General features: G+C 38.5%; 1 protein-coding gene across 4 annotated transcripts in view; it reads right to left on the bottom strand.

The window, feature by feature from the left end:
* The window catches only part of FNIP2 (folliculin interacting protein 2), a 52,632-nt gene that overhangs the window by 33,706 nt on the left and 2,965 nt on the right, over positions 1-15,961 (bottom strand). Inside the window, exon 1 of one of the 4 annotated variants that reach the window (XM_065633995.1) lies at positions 2,842-3,026. The exons of the other annotated variants lie outside the window; for them this stretch is intronic. Within the exon in view, the coding sequence (XP_065490067.1) occupies positions 2,842-3,026 (185 nt within the window). Of the gene's footprint in view, positions 1-2,841; positions 3,027-15,961 lie in introns of those variants that run through there. 4 annotated transcript variants of the gene reach the window in all.

The following is a 15,961-nucleotide window of genomic DNA, read 5'->3' as shown; positions in this document are numbered from 1 at the left end:
ATCCACAATTCTGTAACAAAGTTATTAATTCTTCCACTTTTGGACAAGAAAGCAAACCCTAAACACGCTTACAAAAAGAAGCCCCTTATTTTCCAACTGCCCCATATCATGATATTCAAAGTCTACTCCATGTCCAATTATAAAAAATATCAACATTTATTCACATCACAAGTGCCCTTTTAGCCCTTCACCAAACCCTCCCAGCACTATCCTACTTCGTATCTCAAGACTCAGTTGTTTTCCTTATACTCAATTGGTAAAAATCTAAACTGGCACACTGTTGATTGTTTTCTTTTTCTCTGCTTCTGTCTAAAACAGCTTACCCAGCCATATGTAAGTACTGAAGAAAGCCACGTGAGAGTTAGATAATAAAAGTAGTTTTGCATACGTACCTACTACTGAAAGTGTTACTTCTGATAACAAAACTACACAACCCCCAGGGATTCATATTTCTTATGAATGTTCAGCAAGAACAAACATGCTGCAATCACTACTTTTGGATAACAACTGTTACTTCTTTCAGTCAGTTTAAAACAGCCTTCAAAAATCAGTTTTGCTAAATGCTAACTGAAATATCATTTATGTCACCCCTGCTTATGTAAAAATTTTCTCATTCTGCTTATACAAGAAAGACCATACAGGTTCAATTCCTCTTTAAGGACTACTTAATAAACAATGATAAAAACAGGTCTGCTGAAGGAATATCTATTGCGAAGTGACTTACAAAACAAATTAATAAAATTACAGTAGTTTATTTTTTTTTTAAAGCCACCTGAGCGCCAATGTACTACAAAATGACAAAACAGGTTTTTGATAACACTAGACCCTGGAAAGGTAAGGAAGTAGAAGAGACTGACAGCTAACTGAAATGTTTCACTTTGTCTTAAAATCAACACATTATGCCAGGTCCTGCATATGCTTAAAAAATAGCTGAATTAATATGAGCTTGCACAGATGTTTGTATTTCAGGTTGAATGTGGCTATTTTGACCAAACACAATGTTTTCCTATTTGACCAGAGAAGTAAAAACCCCACATATCATTTCTCCTCTTTTTCTAACTACGTGACCCTTCCTATTACTCATGTCTCCTCTGGTAATTGCTGGACGTTTCTGTAAACGAACCAAGTTCTCTGCAGCAGCAACAATCGTCTGTCCCAGCAACTGGAAGTGGATCAGAAATGTAGCTGGAAAAAGGAAGGAAGAAGTAGGAGGCAATGGAACCTCCACCTCTTGGTGGCAGCATGAGTTATGCTACCTCACTTCAGCCATGGAGCTATATACCTTTAGGAAATGGCACAAATAAAACATTCCCTATACACTTCGAATAAGTATTGAGGCTAGTTAGAATATTAATTGGGTTTTCTTGTTCCCAAGTCAGTTTTCTGCCTGCTTAGTGAGCTGAACTGAGTCCCTAAGGGCAGCCAGTTCAGACGGAATGGAAAGGCCAAGGCCAGCACAAGGGGAAAAAAGACGAGAGCATGATGCCAGAAAACAGAAGAGGCGATGTGATTACTCCCTTCAGCATCAGCGGTCTGTTTTAACAGCTCAGCTTATCTAGCCTCACCTTCAGAGTAGATCTTTCCTGCATCTGGAAAATGCTAGAACAAATAAATATAATCTTCAAGTCAAAATAAATAGAATAAAGCTGTCTACATTCATATAACAGGAAAACTAGGTCTACTAAAGACACTAAAACACTACAGTCACAAGTTTGGAATAGCTTAGAGATATCCTGCCAAGTTTTTTTTCCCCAGATTCCATATTAAGCTTAAGTTTCCCTCATTTTCTCTTACTTTGGCATATAAGCTACTTCCCTTTGGCTTATTCAACACTTCTTCCCTTACAGATATGCAACATGGAGGCAAGATCTCACTTAGGGGAAGCAGACTAATTTTTTTCTGGAAAAAAAGCCACAAAAAGTTTGCCCTATTCTGCCTTAAATCAGTAATTTCAGTTAATATAGATCTCCAAACCCTAATCTTTACAAAGGAAGCTTTTGGTTCATTTTTATATTAATCAGCATACATGCAATAACTGAGGAGTGACCTATTTCTTTATATTCAAAAACTACTTCAGCTGATCTTAAAACATTTCTGAAAGTGACGAACCACTCACTACTCCAGTGCAACATCTATAGGCTAGAAAAATAAAAAGGCTGAAACATATATTTTTCTGCTTCTTAGATCAGCAATCCTGGAAGTAGAATGTTTATTTAGCACCTTTGGGTATTAGAATTTGGAAAAAGTTGCCCCGAACCACATTTTCAACACAGTTACGTAGCAGCAGAGGCTCAGACATTGGAGACATGCTGGCACACGCCTGAAAAAACACCACAAAGAAGTCAAAGAAACACTATTCATAGTCCAGATTAATGTAATGTTTGATCTAGAGGTCATCTACAAGGAAAGCAGAGGGTTCCCCTCTCCATTCTTCCCCCACTTCACAGCATTCTCTCCTTCCTGTTCTGCAAACTGTTACTATTGGACCCACTCGCACAGAAGATGGGGGAAAAAAAAAAATAGAGACGGGAAACTAATTAGAAAACTAGAAAGAGAAGGTAAGATTATTTAACCTTAACAGAAAAGAAAGGCAATTATCCTGCATGCTGCAGTTTGCATATACATAAATCTTACACGTCAGAGTCAAGAATGCAGATTCAGTTTCAAACAACAGGGAAGACTTTCTGGAGTATCAGTCACCATCATCAGCAAGAATAATCTTCTAATAGAACTTGCAATTATGTACAAAATAGCCTTTCAGGCACATGATCATAAAACTAATAGCAACTAAAAATGTCCATTCTCCATCGAAAATCATATATCAAAAAGTTACATGCATACCTGTTTTGCAGCAGTCTAGTCACTTTGCTCACACAGCTGACATTTTGGTCTCTCAAAGATTTTCTAATCCTTTCATCCAATTTTGTACAAGATAGATTCTTTCCAAGTAGTACATCGTTGCTGTTTCTTTCTCTTTCTATTTGTCCCCCTGTGCCATTTGTAGCTTTTGAAGTACCCCCACACATTTTCTTTTGCTACAAATCCTCTTGTAAAGCTCCCTCAAGGAAATTAAATAACCACTGAAGAGATACAGCCTCAAGCTGGTTTTTCTACTAGAGATCCAACATCAGCAATGGTAATTTGCCATCAGCTTTCTTCCCTATACAGGAGCGTAGCCTGCTGAATTTCCTGTTAGGGGAAAAAAAGGTGAAGAGATCTTCATATATTCTATAAGCCATTAATGCGGAAAGACAGCTGTAGCTAATGTATTGCTGCAGTTATTCGAGGCAGAGGAGTAGACATGACTTTCAAGTTTCAGAAGCCATCGCAGACTTGCTCTTGCTGCTGTTAGAGATTTTCCTACCAGGGCTGGCACAAAGCTGTAGCAGATACAACAGCTAATATTGACTTTAACTATGTTTGTTTCCTGGTATGTGATTAGGTAGCTGGCAATTATGTAGTCACAAGACCCAACCATATGGCCTCTTAAAAAAATAAAAAGCATAGTTGCTTTTGCAGTGACTCGCCCTTAGTTGCAAGGTTGTTCTAACAGTGGCTACAACACCCTGTTAATGGCTCTCATGTGAGCAAGTGTCATCTGACAACCCCTAGCAACCCCATATAGCTTAGAAGCAAATAAGAATCTGTCATCATTGCCATATGGTTATCACTTAAAAAGAAATGACCAACACCAAGAAACACACTAGATATTCTGTGCTGTAATGCTTTTACTTTTAAGAACAAATAGTATTTACACTTGGCCAAGAATTTGAAACTACTGTTTTGAAAAGCTTTTTGAAAAGGGAAAACAACCACCAAAACAAGTTTGTCACAGACATCAAGTTGTTTGATGAGAATTTATAGTCATATGACTATTAAACCAATTTAATGGCAGTACTGATGACCAAAATACCTAATGAAATACTTCTGACCAAGAAAATTTAAGCTTTCAAACAGAACAAAGGAACATGACATTTTCTTCAGACTCAGGTAATTCCACTGCAGAACAAAAGTCCTCTTCCCTATCCCTGCTTTAAAAAAAGTTATCCACACGTCTGCTCATAATTCATGTCTTACACAGCTTTCCCCCTGCCATTAGTAAAGTTTTAGACGTTTTGTAAGATAACAGCCGTAGTGCTATTTCCCTTCCAAATTAAAAAAGGGAAAATAACTTGGCTAATGGTCTCACAATAATACAGCAGTAGAATTAGAAAACACAGTAAGATTTCAAAACCCAGTGCTACGTGCTACCTGCCAAATAGCACAGCACCCTTCTTAAAAGGATTTTGTAATCTCAGTAAACCCCAACCTCTAAACACTGGACAAAAGTCAAGCAGAAAACTAGAGCAAGGTGAGGTTTGACAACTCGCTCAGTTGCAGAGGGAAGCCTATAGCAATACAAAACCCCTCTGCTTCAATTCCCAGAGTAGTGACAAGTACCAGATCACAATTCCTCCTTTCAAGTGAGGGAAACTAATGAAAAGCTTTAGCCTGTTCTCACCTTATTCAAAGATCAAGGAGAGGGCAACTCCTAGCCTTCACCTCATTGAGGAGGACTTTTTTAAACAGTCACCTTTGAAGTGCAAATGGAACAAGCAACTGATGGCCAGGTTCCTACACTAAGATCAGCAATGGATAGCATTTCACTTCTGTCCTATCTTTTCCACAAACAAAAACAAAATTCTGAAACATTCGGTTAAATGACCAAAATACTTGATTCACATCAGAGACTAGAACTAGGAACTCCTATAAGCTTATTAAGCAGACACACTTCACAACTCTGTCTCATCTGTAGGATACTATAAGTCCCAAAATACCTGGGGAATTATCACCGAAAAATCCATAGAACGGTTTCTGAAAGAAATGCAAACCCACACATGAAAAACACCCTGAGTTAAAGAAGTAGATACAGAAAATAGAAGAAAGTGTCCTTCTCTCCAGATATAATCCTCTGGGAAGCAGAGTTAATCACTCTTTTTCTAGGCTATGTGACAGCATGTCACCTGCTCTGCTTGTAGGTCATTTCCTGTCCTTCATCTCCACTGCAAGACAATTGCCTAAATGATTTCAACTCAAGGTAATACTTCAACAAGAAAATTTGGGGTGGGGGAAGAGGACATATATATGATGGAGTTATCTAGTTAAGAATAATTTTCCGTAGGAGTCACAGTTGTCCACTAAAACTTGAGCACTGTTTTCAAATCTAACAGATTATTTGCAGAGCCCCCAGCAAGGTTTTATTTTCCAAACAACTTTTACAAGCAGACCAGAAAAAATGTGGGAAAACAGAAAGTTTGAATCATACCTGCTGTTTCAGTGAGCACTTGTTTTTGCAAAACATACACTTAGCAAAATTGATACACAAAAAATGCCTACGACCCAGACATCCAGGATGTGTGCCAAAACACATGATTAAAGGTGAAGCAGAATCTATTTTGGATTGCTTAATTATGAATTTCCCTCTTTTAGTCCATTGGATAGCTTATGTAGTTGATGTGGGTTCCCTTCCTCCCTCCCAATTTGAACTATTTACCCTGCATCACTCCTCTTTTTAAAACCTTGGATATGGAAGAGTTATGCTGATGCCACACCACATTCTTCTTCTGCCATGATCTAAAGCAGTCCTAATATGGTAAAGCACTATTAACCTCGGATGAACAACCTTGTTCAAGTATGATACATAGTTACTAGTTTCACACAAGTTAGGCAGGATATATTGCAGGTTAGTCACGCAACAAATGAAAGAACATGTTATTTGCAGCACTTCTCTCTTTCAGTTTAGGTTTTCCTGTAGAAAAGTTTTGGTAGAGAAGAATAAAATTCTTGAAACAGATCACTATACAGAAAGGTGACCTTTTTTTAAGAAAAATATGTTACTGTATGAAAAGCAAAACATTTGATATGTTTGTTCACTGAAAAGTTAGAATTCCACAGACTCCTGTCTTAGTAGAGGAGAATATACTGGATTTTTGCAAGGTTGGAAGTATTTTTCATCTTTGTTGCTAGAAAGCAATGCCATCACATGCACACACAAAAAATCACCACGAAATCCACACATACCTTATAGAGGCTAACAAACAGATCCATACAAGTTAAAGTCACCATAAATTGCACACATCAGCTTTCCACAAACATCAAGAACAGTCTATTAAACCAGTGTTTCACAACTCAGCCAACTTCACAAGTTTGGATTCACTATTCATTGGCTTATCTCCAAGTCAGAAGTTTGGGAGCTAGGTTTCACACAGTACCTCAGTGATAATGTAAAAAAACCTAAACAAACAAAACAAAACCCCCCCACACATAACAAACAAAAAAACAAACACCACACACAAAACACACCACACACATAACTCAACAAAAACCCCGACAAGTACAATGTGTTAAGTAGTACCATAAACAGCACAGAGACAGTGTTCTCAGTTACTAGCGCCAGAAATGGAATTCCTCATTAGCAAAGAGCTCAAGACTTGTAATTGCACAAAAAAGTGCATATATTTGTATTTAAGAAAACATGTATTTGTGTATTAAGAAAAGTGTGTTTATTTTTGTTAAACTAGGACTTTAAACAAAGAAATCTGAAGTGTGAAATCAGATTAGCACTATAGATCCATCACCTAGTCTTTCTCTCAGTACAGAAAGCCTTGCTTAGCCCTAATCAACTCTCCCCCTTCCATCCCACTTTTCTCCCTAACCCCCATAGCTTCTAACAGCCAGTGAGCTCAGTTGATCTAAATTAAGTCCACTATTTTGCAGAAGAAGTTTCATAGTAATAATATTTATATTTTTAAAAGAACTGAAGGGTTTTGGTTTGGTTTTGTTTTCTTGTTTAGGTTTTAAAGGCACCTCCAGTAACCAGCTTCCAGCTTCTACTGGAGCCAAACAGGTTGAGCCAAACGGCAGCAGGTGGTGCAGGGTCCAGCACCTCTGCCGAGAATTGGGGCGCAGGCCGACTGGCCAGCTGAGCCACCCCACCTCCTCCAGCACCCAGCACCACGTCTTAGCTCAGGCATCATTCCCATGTCACTTGTTCCAGCGGCACCATGTGACTGGGCCAGCGTCCAGGAACACAGCTACTAAATACAGACACTGCCAAGGCACGTCTGAGAACCGCCTCTGCCAGAAAATGAGATGAATAGAAATCTCTCATCCTACCAGCTTTACTGCCTCTGCTTTTCCCCACCTTCTCTTGAGCAGAAGGAAGAACTACACATTGCACAGCTGAAGGAAAATTTTGAGCAATAACACAAGGCAGAATCTGGTATTTATAACACTGTAGCAGCTCTTGTTGCATTTCAGCACTGTATGAAAGCACTGACAGATCTCAGACCTTAATATCTGCTACCTAAATGAGCAGGCCAGCTCAGACATCCCCACCACACCTCAGGGGCGGTATCCTGAGGCACAGGTTTGGTTGCCTGCTCTTTCCTGTTCCTTCTCCCTCTTCTGTAAAGCCCTATTTTTTTTAATTTTTTTTAGGAAGAAAAAGTTTATATACAGCTTTCAAGCATCTGTTCAAAGGAATAGTTTTAGAATATGAAAATAATAATAAAAACATAACTAAGAAACAATATCATTTTAGACATAAGTAAATACATATTAATGCCAACTGATACAGCAATATGAACAACGTTTGATGTTTTTTCTAGTTAAATGAAAAAATACTGTTTGCTAAAACACACACAAACACCTTCATTCAAAGTACCTAAAAACATCTGCATATTAACAGAAACGATTTATTTATGGGTTTCCTCCACTCCTGCTATGAAAAGGCTATGTTCACAAGAGGGCTTTGTAAACTTCAGAAGACACAGCATTCTCTCTCAAACTTTACAGCCAAATAAGTTTCAGGTACTGTCTCCAGGGGTGTGGAAAGCATTGCCAAGCCACTCCTTGTCCTTGTTCAGAACACACTCCCCCGCTGCACAAGAGAACGCTGTCAAGCAGGGCTAAGGGGAAGCGTTACCCAGGGACCCCCTACCCTTCTTCCAAGCAAAATTGCTTCAGAAGTGCACCCAAAAGTGCATATGCAGCAACACAATTTCCTGGTACCAGGTGCATCCTCACAAAATCATAATATATGAAATCAAAGATATCAGGTATGGCTCTCTAGTAGTGCTGAGTGCTGAACCAGCCCAGGTTTTTTTGATCAGCTAACATATTGGTGAGCCCTCTGTAAATGGTTATATTTAACTGTTCTAAGAGCAGTTTTTGATTATTTCAAAATGGAGATTTTAACTGAAAAGTTACTCTGCAATAATCATGGAAAGAATGAAAAAAAAAGTATGTTGAATATTTATGAAAATTTACTGATACGGGCTATGGGAAAGAACATGTACACAAGAAGCCATGCTTGATCTCCCAAAGTTGCTATGGCATGAACAGCAAAGTCCATTGCCTCTGTCTAGATGAATGCCAGGAAATCCTGACTCAGATTGAATGAAGTGATAACATGGACGGATATAACGTCAGCTCCGGCATTTTTCTCTAGTTATAGCCAAAAATATGTTTTGCTCCTCTTGTTGTTATAATAATTTGTCTATTCCATCCAAAACACTTTCCTTAGCCCTCTCTTGTAGACAGCACAGAAGGTAGCTTTCCAGTAACGAGCACGGAATCTTGAAAGGCTATATAAATTTATTTTCAAATTTCACTGGAAAGAGAAGGAGGAGCCATGTCTTAGGACCCTGTACATCAGACCAGGGTAATTAAATCACTCATACCATAATACCTTTTCAATGAAAAAGGCTACACACTAAACCAACCAACCAAACCACAGTCCAGCAGCTGACTGGCATGGGTAAACCTAACCTTGCTGCAAGACACTATGCAGGAGAGTTACGTTCTATTTACCACCAATTGCGTAGGACTTTGAATGTATAAATAGTCATTAAGTTATGAAATAGTCTCCTCCTTAAAGCAGGTCAACTGCTCTAACTACTCACATAGGATCCTAAACATTCTCTCAAAAATACTGGTATTATATTAGACTTAAAAGTTTATACAGCCAGGTTCATACATAATTACAGCTGACCACACCTAGTAACATGTTAAGATTTGGCTGCCAAATAGTAGTCTGTCAATCATAAAATATTTGGGGGAACAAAAAAAAAAAAAAGGGAAAAAGAGCCAGTTGCAACCTTGTCATGTAATAGGAAAATGCTTCACACATTGAAGATTCAGTGACAGAAACAAATTAAAATTTCAGTCAGCAAGCTTATGTAGCAATTATCTAGTTAGACAAATTAGAAACCTTTCTCCTCATGAGAAGGTAAGAATTGGTCAAGCTCCTTCAGTGTTCCCCAATAAAACATCGTATAAGAAAGTCCTTTATAATGGACCTGACTTTCTCCCAAGATGAAGTCTACCAGAGCAGACTCACCACAAGCCTTCTTAACATTTACAGATTCAGGACAACTTCATTGAAAAAACAAACTAAACTCCAACTTTCTTTTTTAGTCAAAACATGACCCAAGCATACAACTCTAATGAAGTTTATACCATAGCAAACTTTTAATGCTTCACTAATGCAAATGAAAAGTCGCTGCTTCAATCAGGTCTCTAGTTCACATGCCAATGCCGCATTTCAATACAAATATGCAATTATTTATTTAAGCAGTAAACAATGTTTAATTCAGAGGTTCAAGTCATCTTTGACATTCTACCTGTGTTTTTTTGCTTAGAAAGAAATCAGGCAGATGTAGTGTCAATGTGTACACAGATTCATTGACCTGACCGATTGCTTCAGAAAACCCATGTCCACTACAAAATGCAATATTCTGTTCTCATTTTCCTCTCCATTACATACTTACCACTGGATCCATTATCCAGTTCAGCTATACATACGCATTTTACAGTTACTAAGTGCCACCTTAAAGTGACAAACAGAAAAAGCTGCATTTCAAATATGCATTATTGTACTAGTTCCATTCAAAAGCATTCCCAAACATATTCCTGTCTGTAAGACTGCACACAGGAACTCCTGAACACAAGAAATTTAGTACCTGAATTGCTTCTGAACTTAACTGTATTCCAATCTAGTCCACATTGGATGACTTATATATCCTTGAGTCTCCCAAACAGTCATGAGGTGTTACCCATTCTAGAACTTGGACTCACATGTGAAATTTTTTAGTGCCTAGTAAGCATGCTGTATATCCACAGTCAGATGTCATAAATATCTTTACAATCAGAGAGGGTTAATCTTTCCAACTCTTTAACTTGATGTGATTTAGAAGCTCTTAAAAGTTGGTGAGGCAGAGGTTGGCACTCCTCAAGCTGTTTCAGCTGGCTACCATGTGAGAGCAACCTTCCTACAGGCTAAAAGCCAAGGTCAACTAAGAGCTCAGATGCATGTCACTACAGTCATCTGCCAAGTGAACTGAAGCAGTTACCAGTTCCTAGCTCTATATTCCAGCTTTCTCAATGCAGCTGAGGGCTAGAACACATGAGCCTTCCATAACCGTTTCTGCATAAAGTCTGACAGCTTAACACTAACTACTGCAAGAGATGGTTATAGCACTGGCCTTTATACAGATAAGACCAAGGAGGGCTCCAACACTGTATCATTGCTACGGTGGAAGCGACAAATGTCCAGCAAGTAACCAATTACAGCACGGCATGGGAGAATGCAATAGCACCTTGTGCCACTGCAGCCATTTGCCAAGACCAGAGCCTTAACACACACAGACTAACCCTGCTGCAATACAGCAGGGCAAAGTGATTTCCGCATCTAACTCATTTCTTTCTTGTGCCTGCACTAGAGGTCACCAGCCTTCCTTTCCAGCAGCTTAACAAGTCTCTGCCTAGCTTGTTAAACCCAGTCATGTTAAACAAGCCAGGGCTTCAGAAACAAAAGACTCATGACCTTTCCTATAGTAGGATGTGTCTTAAAAAGCACAACCCATTTTAGAGTGTAAGTTAGAGAGCAGTGTTAAATGTGAAGATTTTAGGAGGTCATTTTGTGGGAACATGAAAGGAAAGGCAAGGAAAGATGACAGATACAAGCACTCAACTGATCAGCGATAGTTGGACGAGCTCATGTGCCCATGCAGAAAAACAGAAGATAGACATAAAAAACTGTCTGAATATAAGCTTATCCTTTGAGTTGCAGATAAAAAAATCCATAACTGGCTCTTCAAGATCACAGAGGTTTTTGACATTACAACATTATATTAAATTCTGGAAAAAGATCCACATTGAGTGAAAGAATAACAATTTCAGAATAATCTGCTTAGAACTATGTATTCAACAGTTTGTAGTTCATTCTCTCCGGGGTTTCCTTCAAAAACATCATCTCATGTACTTCACTCATATTCCATACTCCTGCAACTGGGCATTCACATAGTCAGCCCCCAGACTTGAGCAATTTCAGATGTTAGATAATATCCAGATTCAGAATTCAGTACAAAGACTCTACACAGAAATCCAGAGCACCAAGTTCATTCAAGCCACTGTTTCCTTTCATAAGTCAGTAAACTTAATGACAATAAAAGCTAAGTTATTATTGTAAGAAACTTCCTGGCTTCATCATAAAATATAAATTTCTGAAGTGTTCAGATTTGTAACTTGAAAGTGCTGATACCAAATTCAGCCTGTTAGCACCTCTATTAGAAAAGTAAATAAATATTGTCTGATCATTTAGTTAATACAGCTGATTTCATTAGCACGCGTGAAACTCAACTGAGCACCTTGGAGAAGAAAAGTTGAAGTGTATTGCATTGAGGTGAGAACATGCTGCAGAGAAAGCTCCACGCTGATTCAGTAATTACATCACACACAGCTCAAGTTTCACTTCAGCGCAGTCTATGGAAGGAAAATCATGAGTCAGTTTTAACAGCAGCAAGTGTGATGTAAAGCCTTCAAGCCCATTTATCAGTACAAATCTAAGCATCTCACCAATATCCAGGAAGCGTGCTGACTGACAAAACAGATATTTTGGCCGTTGGTCATGTAAAAGCACCTGTACTTGCCCTAATTGCAGTGGGGAAGGTGCAGGCACTATTACTGAAACTCCTAAGCTCGTCCTCAGAAGGATGCTTTGCCTTGCAGTCTGCGCAGGAGCCTGTCTTTTTACTTCAATCTTGCATAAAAGACAATGACATTGCTACGGTATTCAAGCAAACAGCACATACAAATAAGGCAAATTGAGTGAAGAGAGGCAGTAAGCACTGTTAGGCTGAGAAAGCAGAACAGAGAAGAACCTGAGCCTGAAGATTAAGAAGCGGAGGCAGAGCACACACACAGATGATTCATGACAGGCAGGGGTGAACAACCATGTCCATGCCTGTCAGTCAGATCAGTAGCAACCTGACAGGATTGCAGGAAGTGCACCCAAAGGTGCAGACAGACACATGTGCTGTCTTCACACACAAGCACCCAATTCAAAGCCCTCCTTTTCTGCCTATTATATCCAGGGAGCCTGTTAACTACTATTCTACAGAACTGCATTCCTCATCTTTTGCTTAAGAAGTGTACCCATGGAAACCTCCACATAGCAAAGACTGATAATTAGGATAGCATAGGAACATTCTTACAACACTTTGTTTAAGTTGCATGCAAGATGACAGTGTGCTCTTAGTCAAGGGTGTACTTAGTAGACACAACTGCTGACAAATATAAAACACAAAACATGGCTCTAAAACTGAACCTTCTCTTCAGAAGCTATCCCTGAACATCACTAAGGTGCAAACTAGATTACAGCTGAAAGCACGCAATTCTTAGCATCAGAGGAATACCTAAAGGAACAGGTATGTCACCCAGGTTTGTAGCACAGGTAGTCAGTATTAATCCAAATAATTCAATTTGCAAAAGAAGTCCTCAGCAGCTTCAATATTACTGAAATGCCAGAACAAGAAATAAGTTCCTTTTACGAAAACAATTGCTCCATTTTCTGGCCCCTCTGACCCCAGCTATTTTGTCACATCTACTCTCGCTGGGCTTTTGGTCTCCTGTTACTCACTGTTCAGACCAAAGCTACAGCTAAAGGCCACTACAATGCACTGAAGACCTACATCCCACTATGTCAACATGGGATGACACGGTGACTAATGATTACAACATTTTTGTCAAACCTCTTACATTCCTTTCAAGTTTTAATAAAGCTATTCTGCTACTTCAACTAAGTTTACATATAAAAAGTTATGAAGTTTACATAAGTTTATATGAAGGCAGCCTCTACTGGTAATAAAGCTCTGCATCAGATTTTAAAAAGTTTCTCTACGAATCCAACTTTTATGAATGAATGTCCACATTTTTCAGCCTCAAGTAGCTCTATTTTCTCACATCAATCCATTTATGTTAAGAGACAAGTATTCCCTACAGCTTTAGCATCAGTTTAGATTGTAGTGTATTCTGCTTTAAATGGTGCTACCAACAAGGGAAGGTAGCTCCAAGGCTTTCTGTTGCTGCCATTCCCCAAATCACTTTCTACTGAGCCCAGTATGTGGCAGAATACTCACCTACCCAGTTTTGGACATGTAAACAGCAAAAGTACCCTAAGAATAAGGAATCAAGCACCTACTATCCAACTACACATCAATTTAAGAGTCAGGTGCATAGGAAATACACTACTAGCTGGTTATGCCACATGGATAAGTTACTTGTAAATCAGAAATAAGATAACCCAATGGCAAAACCAATTTGATCAGTCGGGTAAGAATGCATCTTTTCATGGAATTAAATTAAATAACCAAGGTACATCCATCCCTCTCAGAATGTCAGTAGCTTATGCATTTCCACACAGTTTTTTAGCCATCTGTGGAGAGAGAAAAATTAAAAAAGACAAAAGAAGGTGGTGTCTTCTTGCAACTTCAAGAGAAAATGAGAGTTAGTCTCAGAGAAAATCTAGAAGACAGCAATGTGTAAGAGAAGGAAGATCCAAATAACTTTAGAAGGAAAATGGCCTTGGTTCCTAAAAGCTGAAAAGACGACTTGGGGTTTGTTTTCCTTCAAAATAGCCCCAGGCTAGAAGCGTGGGTTTCCACCTCAAAAGACCATACTTTCAATCACTTCCTCTCTAAGCTGTTTTCTTAAGTGAGACTGTACTAAATCTCTTTCTGCAGAACTTATTCTTTACCTCTCATTACCAAGGAAGGGTTAATGCCACAGCAGAGTATAATGCTGCACCTCTTAAGGCTCCACTTCAGCTGTCAGTGAAGAGGTACGTGACTTACACTTGTTTAACTTTCCCTGTCCCCATGCTCAGATCTGGCCCTGGGCTGCATCACCCTTTCTACAGCATGTAAAATAGTGATTATCTTTCAAATGCTTTTTAAAGGGTTTACAGCCACATGTTTAATGATATTTCCATGTATGAAGATGTACATGGGTGCCCAGTAGCATTATTGCTGTGTAGATGTCTACAATGCTACAAGAAGCCCAAGAGAAACAGAATTAGGCTATGAGAATTTACTGAGGAGGAGTGTTTAATTTTAACAAACTGACATGCAAGCAGACTCGAAGCTCACTACTGCTTTCTTTCCTTTTTCAGAAGGTGGAACATTGCCAGACTGGTAATAAATGCCGTGAAATAATGCTTACCAAGTAGGATCTCACCAAGCATTTCAGTGGTATGACCAAAGGAATCACTAGTATCAGTTGCCAAACAAATGATCTCATATACCAAAGCTAACAAACTGTTACCAGATAGATATCCTGCAGTTACAACAAGACACCCTCTCCATTATAGACACCAGAAGGAGCTGGCTGATATTTAAAGCTGAAGAAACAGCCCGTTTGCAAATTTCAGACACAGCTGAAATAACACAATTTTTTTTTAAAATAGAATCCACATAAAATGAAATTATTCCCTAACAATATTCCTTCACTACACATACCAAAGAAATTTCATCACAGGTTGCAATGCAGAAATTACACACTCAGCAGTGAAAGCACAGTCTTCCAAAAACTCCAAGGCACAAACAAAAAAAACAAAACAAAACAACACACAAACACCATACACAACCTATCAAAGACTGAAATTAGTGTGAAACATTAGCCCTCAGTTTAAGGATAACACCATTCTTTCATGTTGAAAAGTACAGAAAAGCACTGATGTGAAATCTCATTCTAGAGTAGGGTAAGCACAATTACAGAGGAACTGCTATAGATGTAAGTACAATCAAACTATCCACAACCCATATCAATTTCTTTAAAACCATCCCCCAATACTTTACTCAAAGATACGCTTAGCACTTGAGACATTCTAGTCTTGAGATATCACATGCTTATAAAATACTCCACTTAATCCCTAAAATTTAAAATTAATGGGGAGCTGCCATTCTGTTGAGCACGTGACCCTGCTGGCACTCCAAAACCCCATACAAACAAACTACCCTAAATCAATCTTGCAAGGCAAGTAACATCTGATAAGGAAATAAAAAATATTAGGGGAATTTAGCCACATAAATACACATTTCTCACAAAGTAATCAGGATTTCCTCAGAGCAATAGAAGCTAAAAAGAAATATATTGAACTACAATCATTCAAATGTCTTTGTTGAAAGGTATGTGTGTGCATATATATATACACATATATTTTTATGTATGCATTATATACAAACACATATATAGATATTTTAGTTAAGAGAAGCAAAAACCAGCAGTAACAGAAACCAGAAGCTGAAGATCTGTGTACAAAACTGCATAGAAAAAATACACTATCATGTCAATAATACCCATCTGTTCTCCATTTGGTTTGTAATTTCTCTCTTTAAAAAAAGAATTAAGTTATTCTACAATTCTAACTACTACCCTTCTACCACTTCATACTTCCGTTATTTTGAAAGGAAGCACAGGCCAGTAGAAAGTCCTCTACCACTTAATACTTCCATTATTTTGAAGGGAAGTGCAGGCCAGTAGAAAGTCCTACTATCCTAATAGCTCTATATTAACATCTACACCTCCTATTTACTTTCTCCTCACCCAGCAAGTAAGGGTTATGTTTACGTGAACATGTAGT

Source organism: Caloenas nicobarica, chromosome 4 (genome assembly GCF_036013445.1).
Source record: "Caloenas nicobarica isolate bCalNic1 chromosome 4, bCalNic1.hap1, whole genome shotgun sequence".
Lineage (NCBI taxonomy): Eukaryota > Metazoa > Chordata > Aves > Columbiformes > Columbidae > Caloenas > Caloenas nicobarica.
Note: the sequence above shows the minus strand (reverse complement) of the source record. Positions and strands in the feature narration are given on the sequence as shown.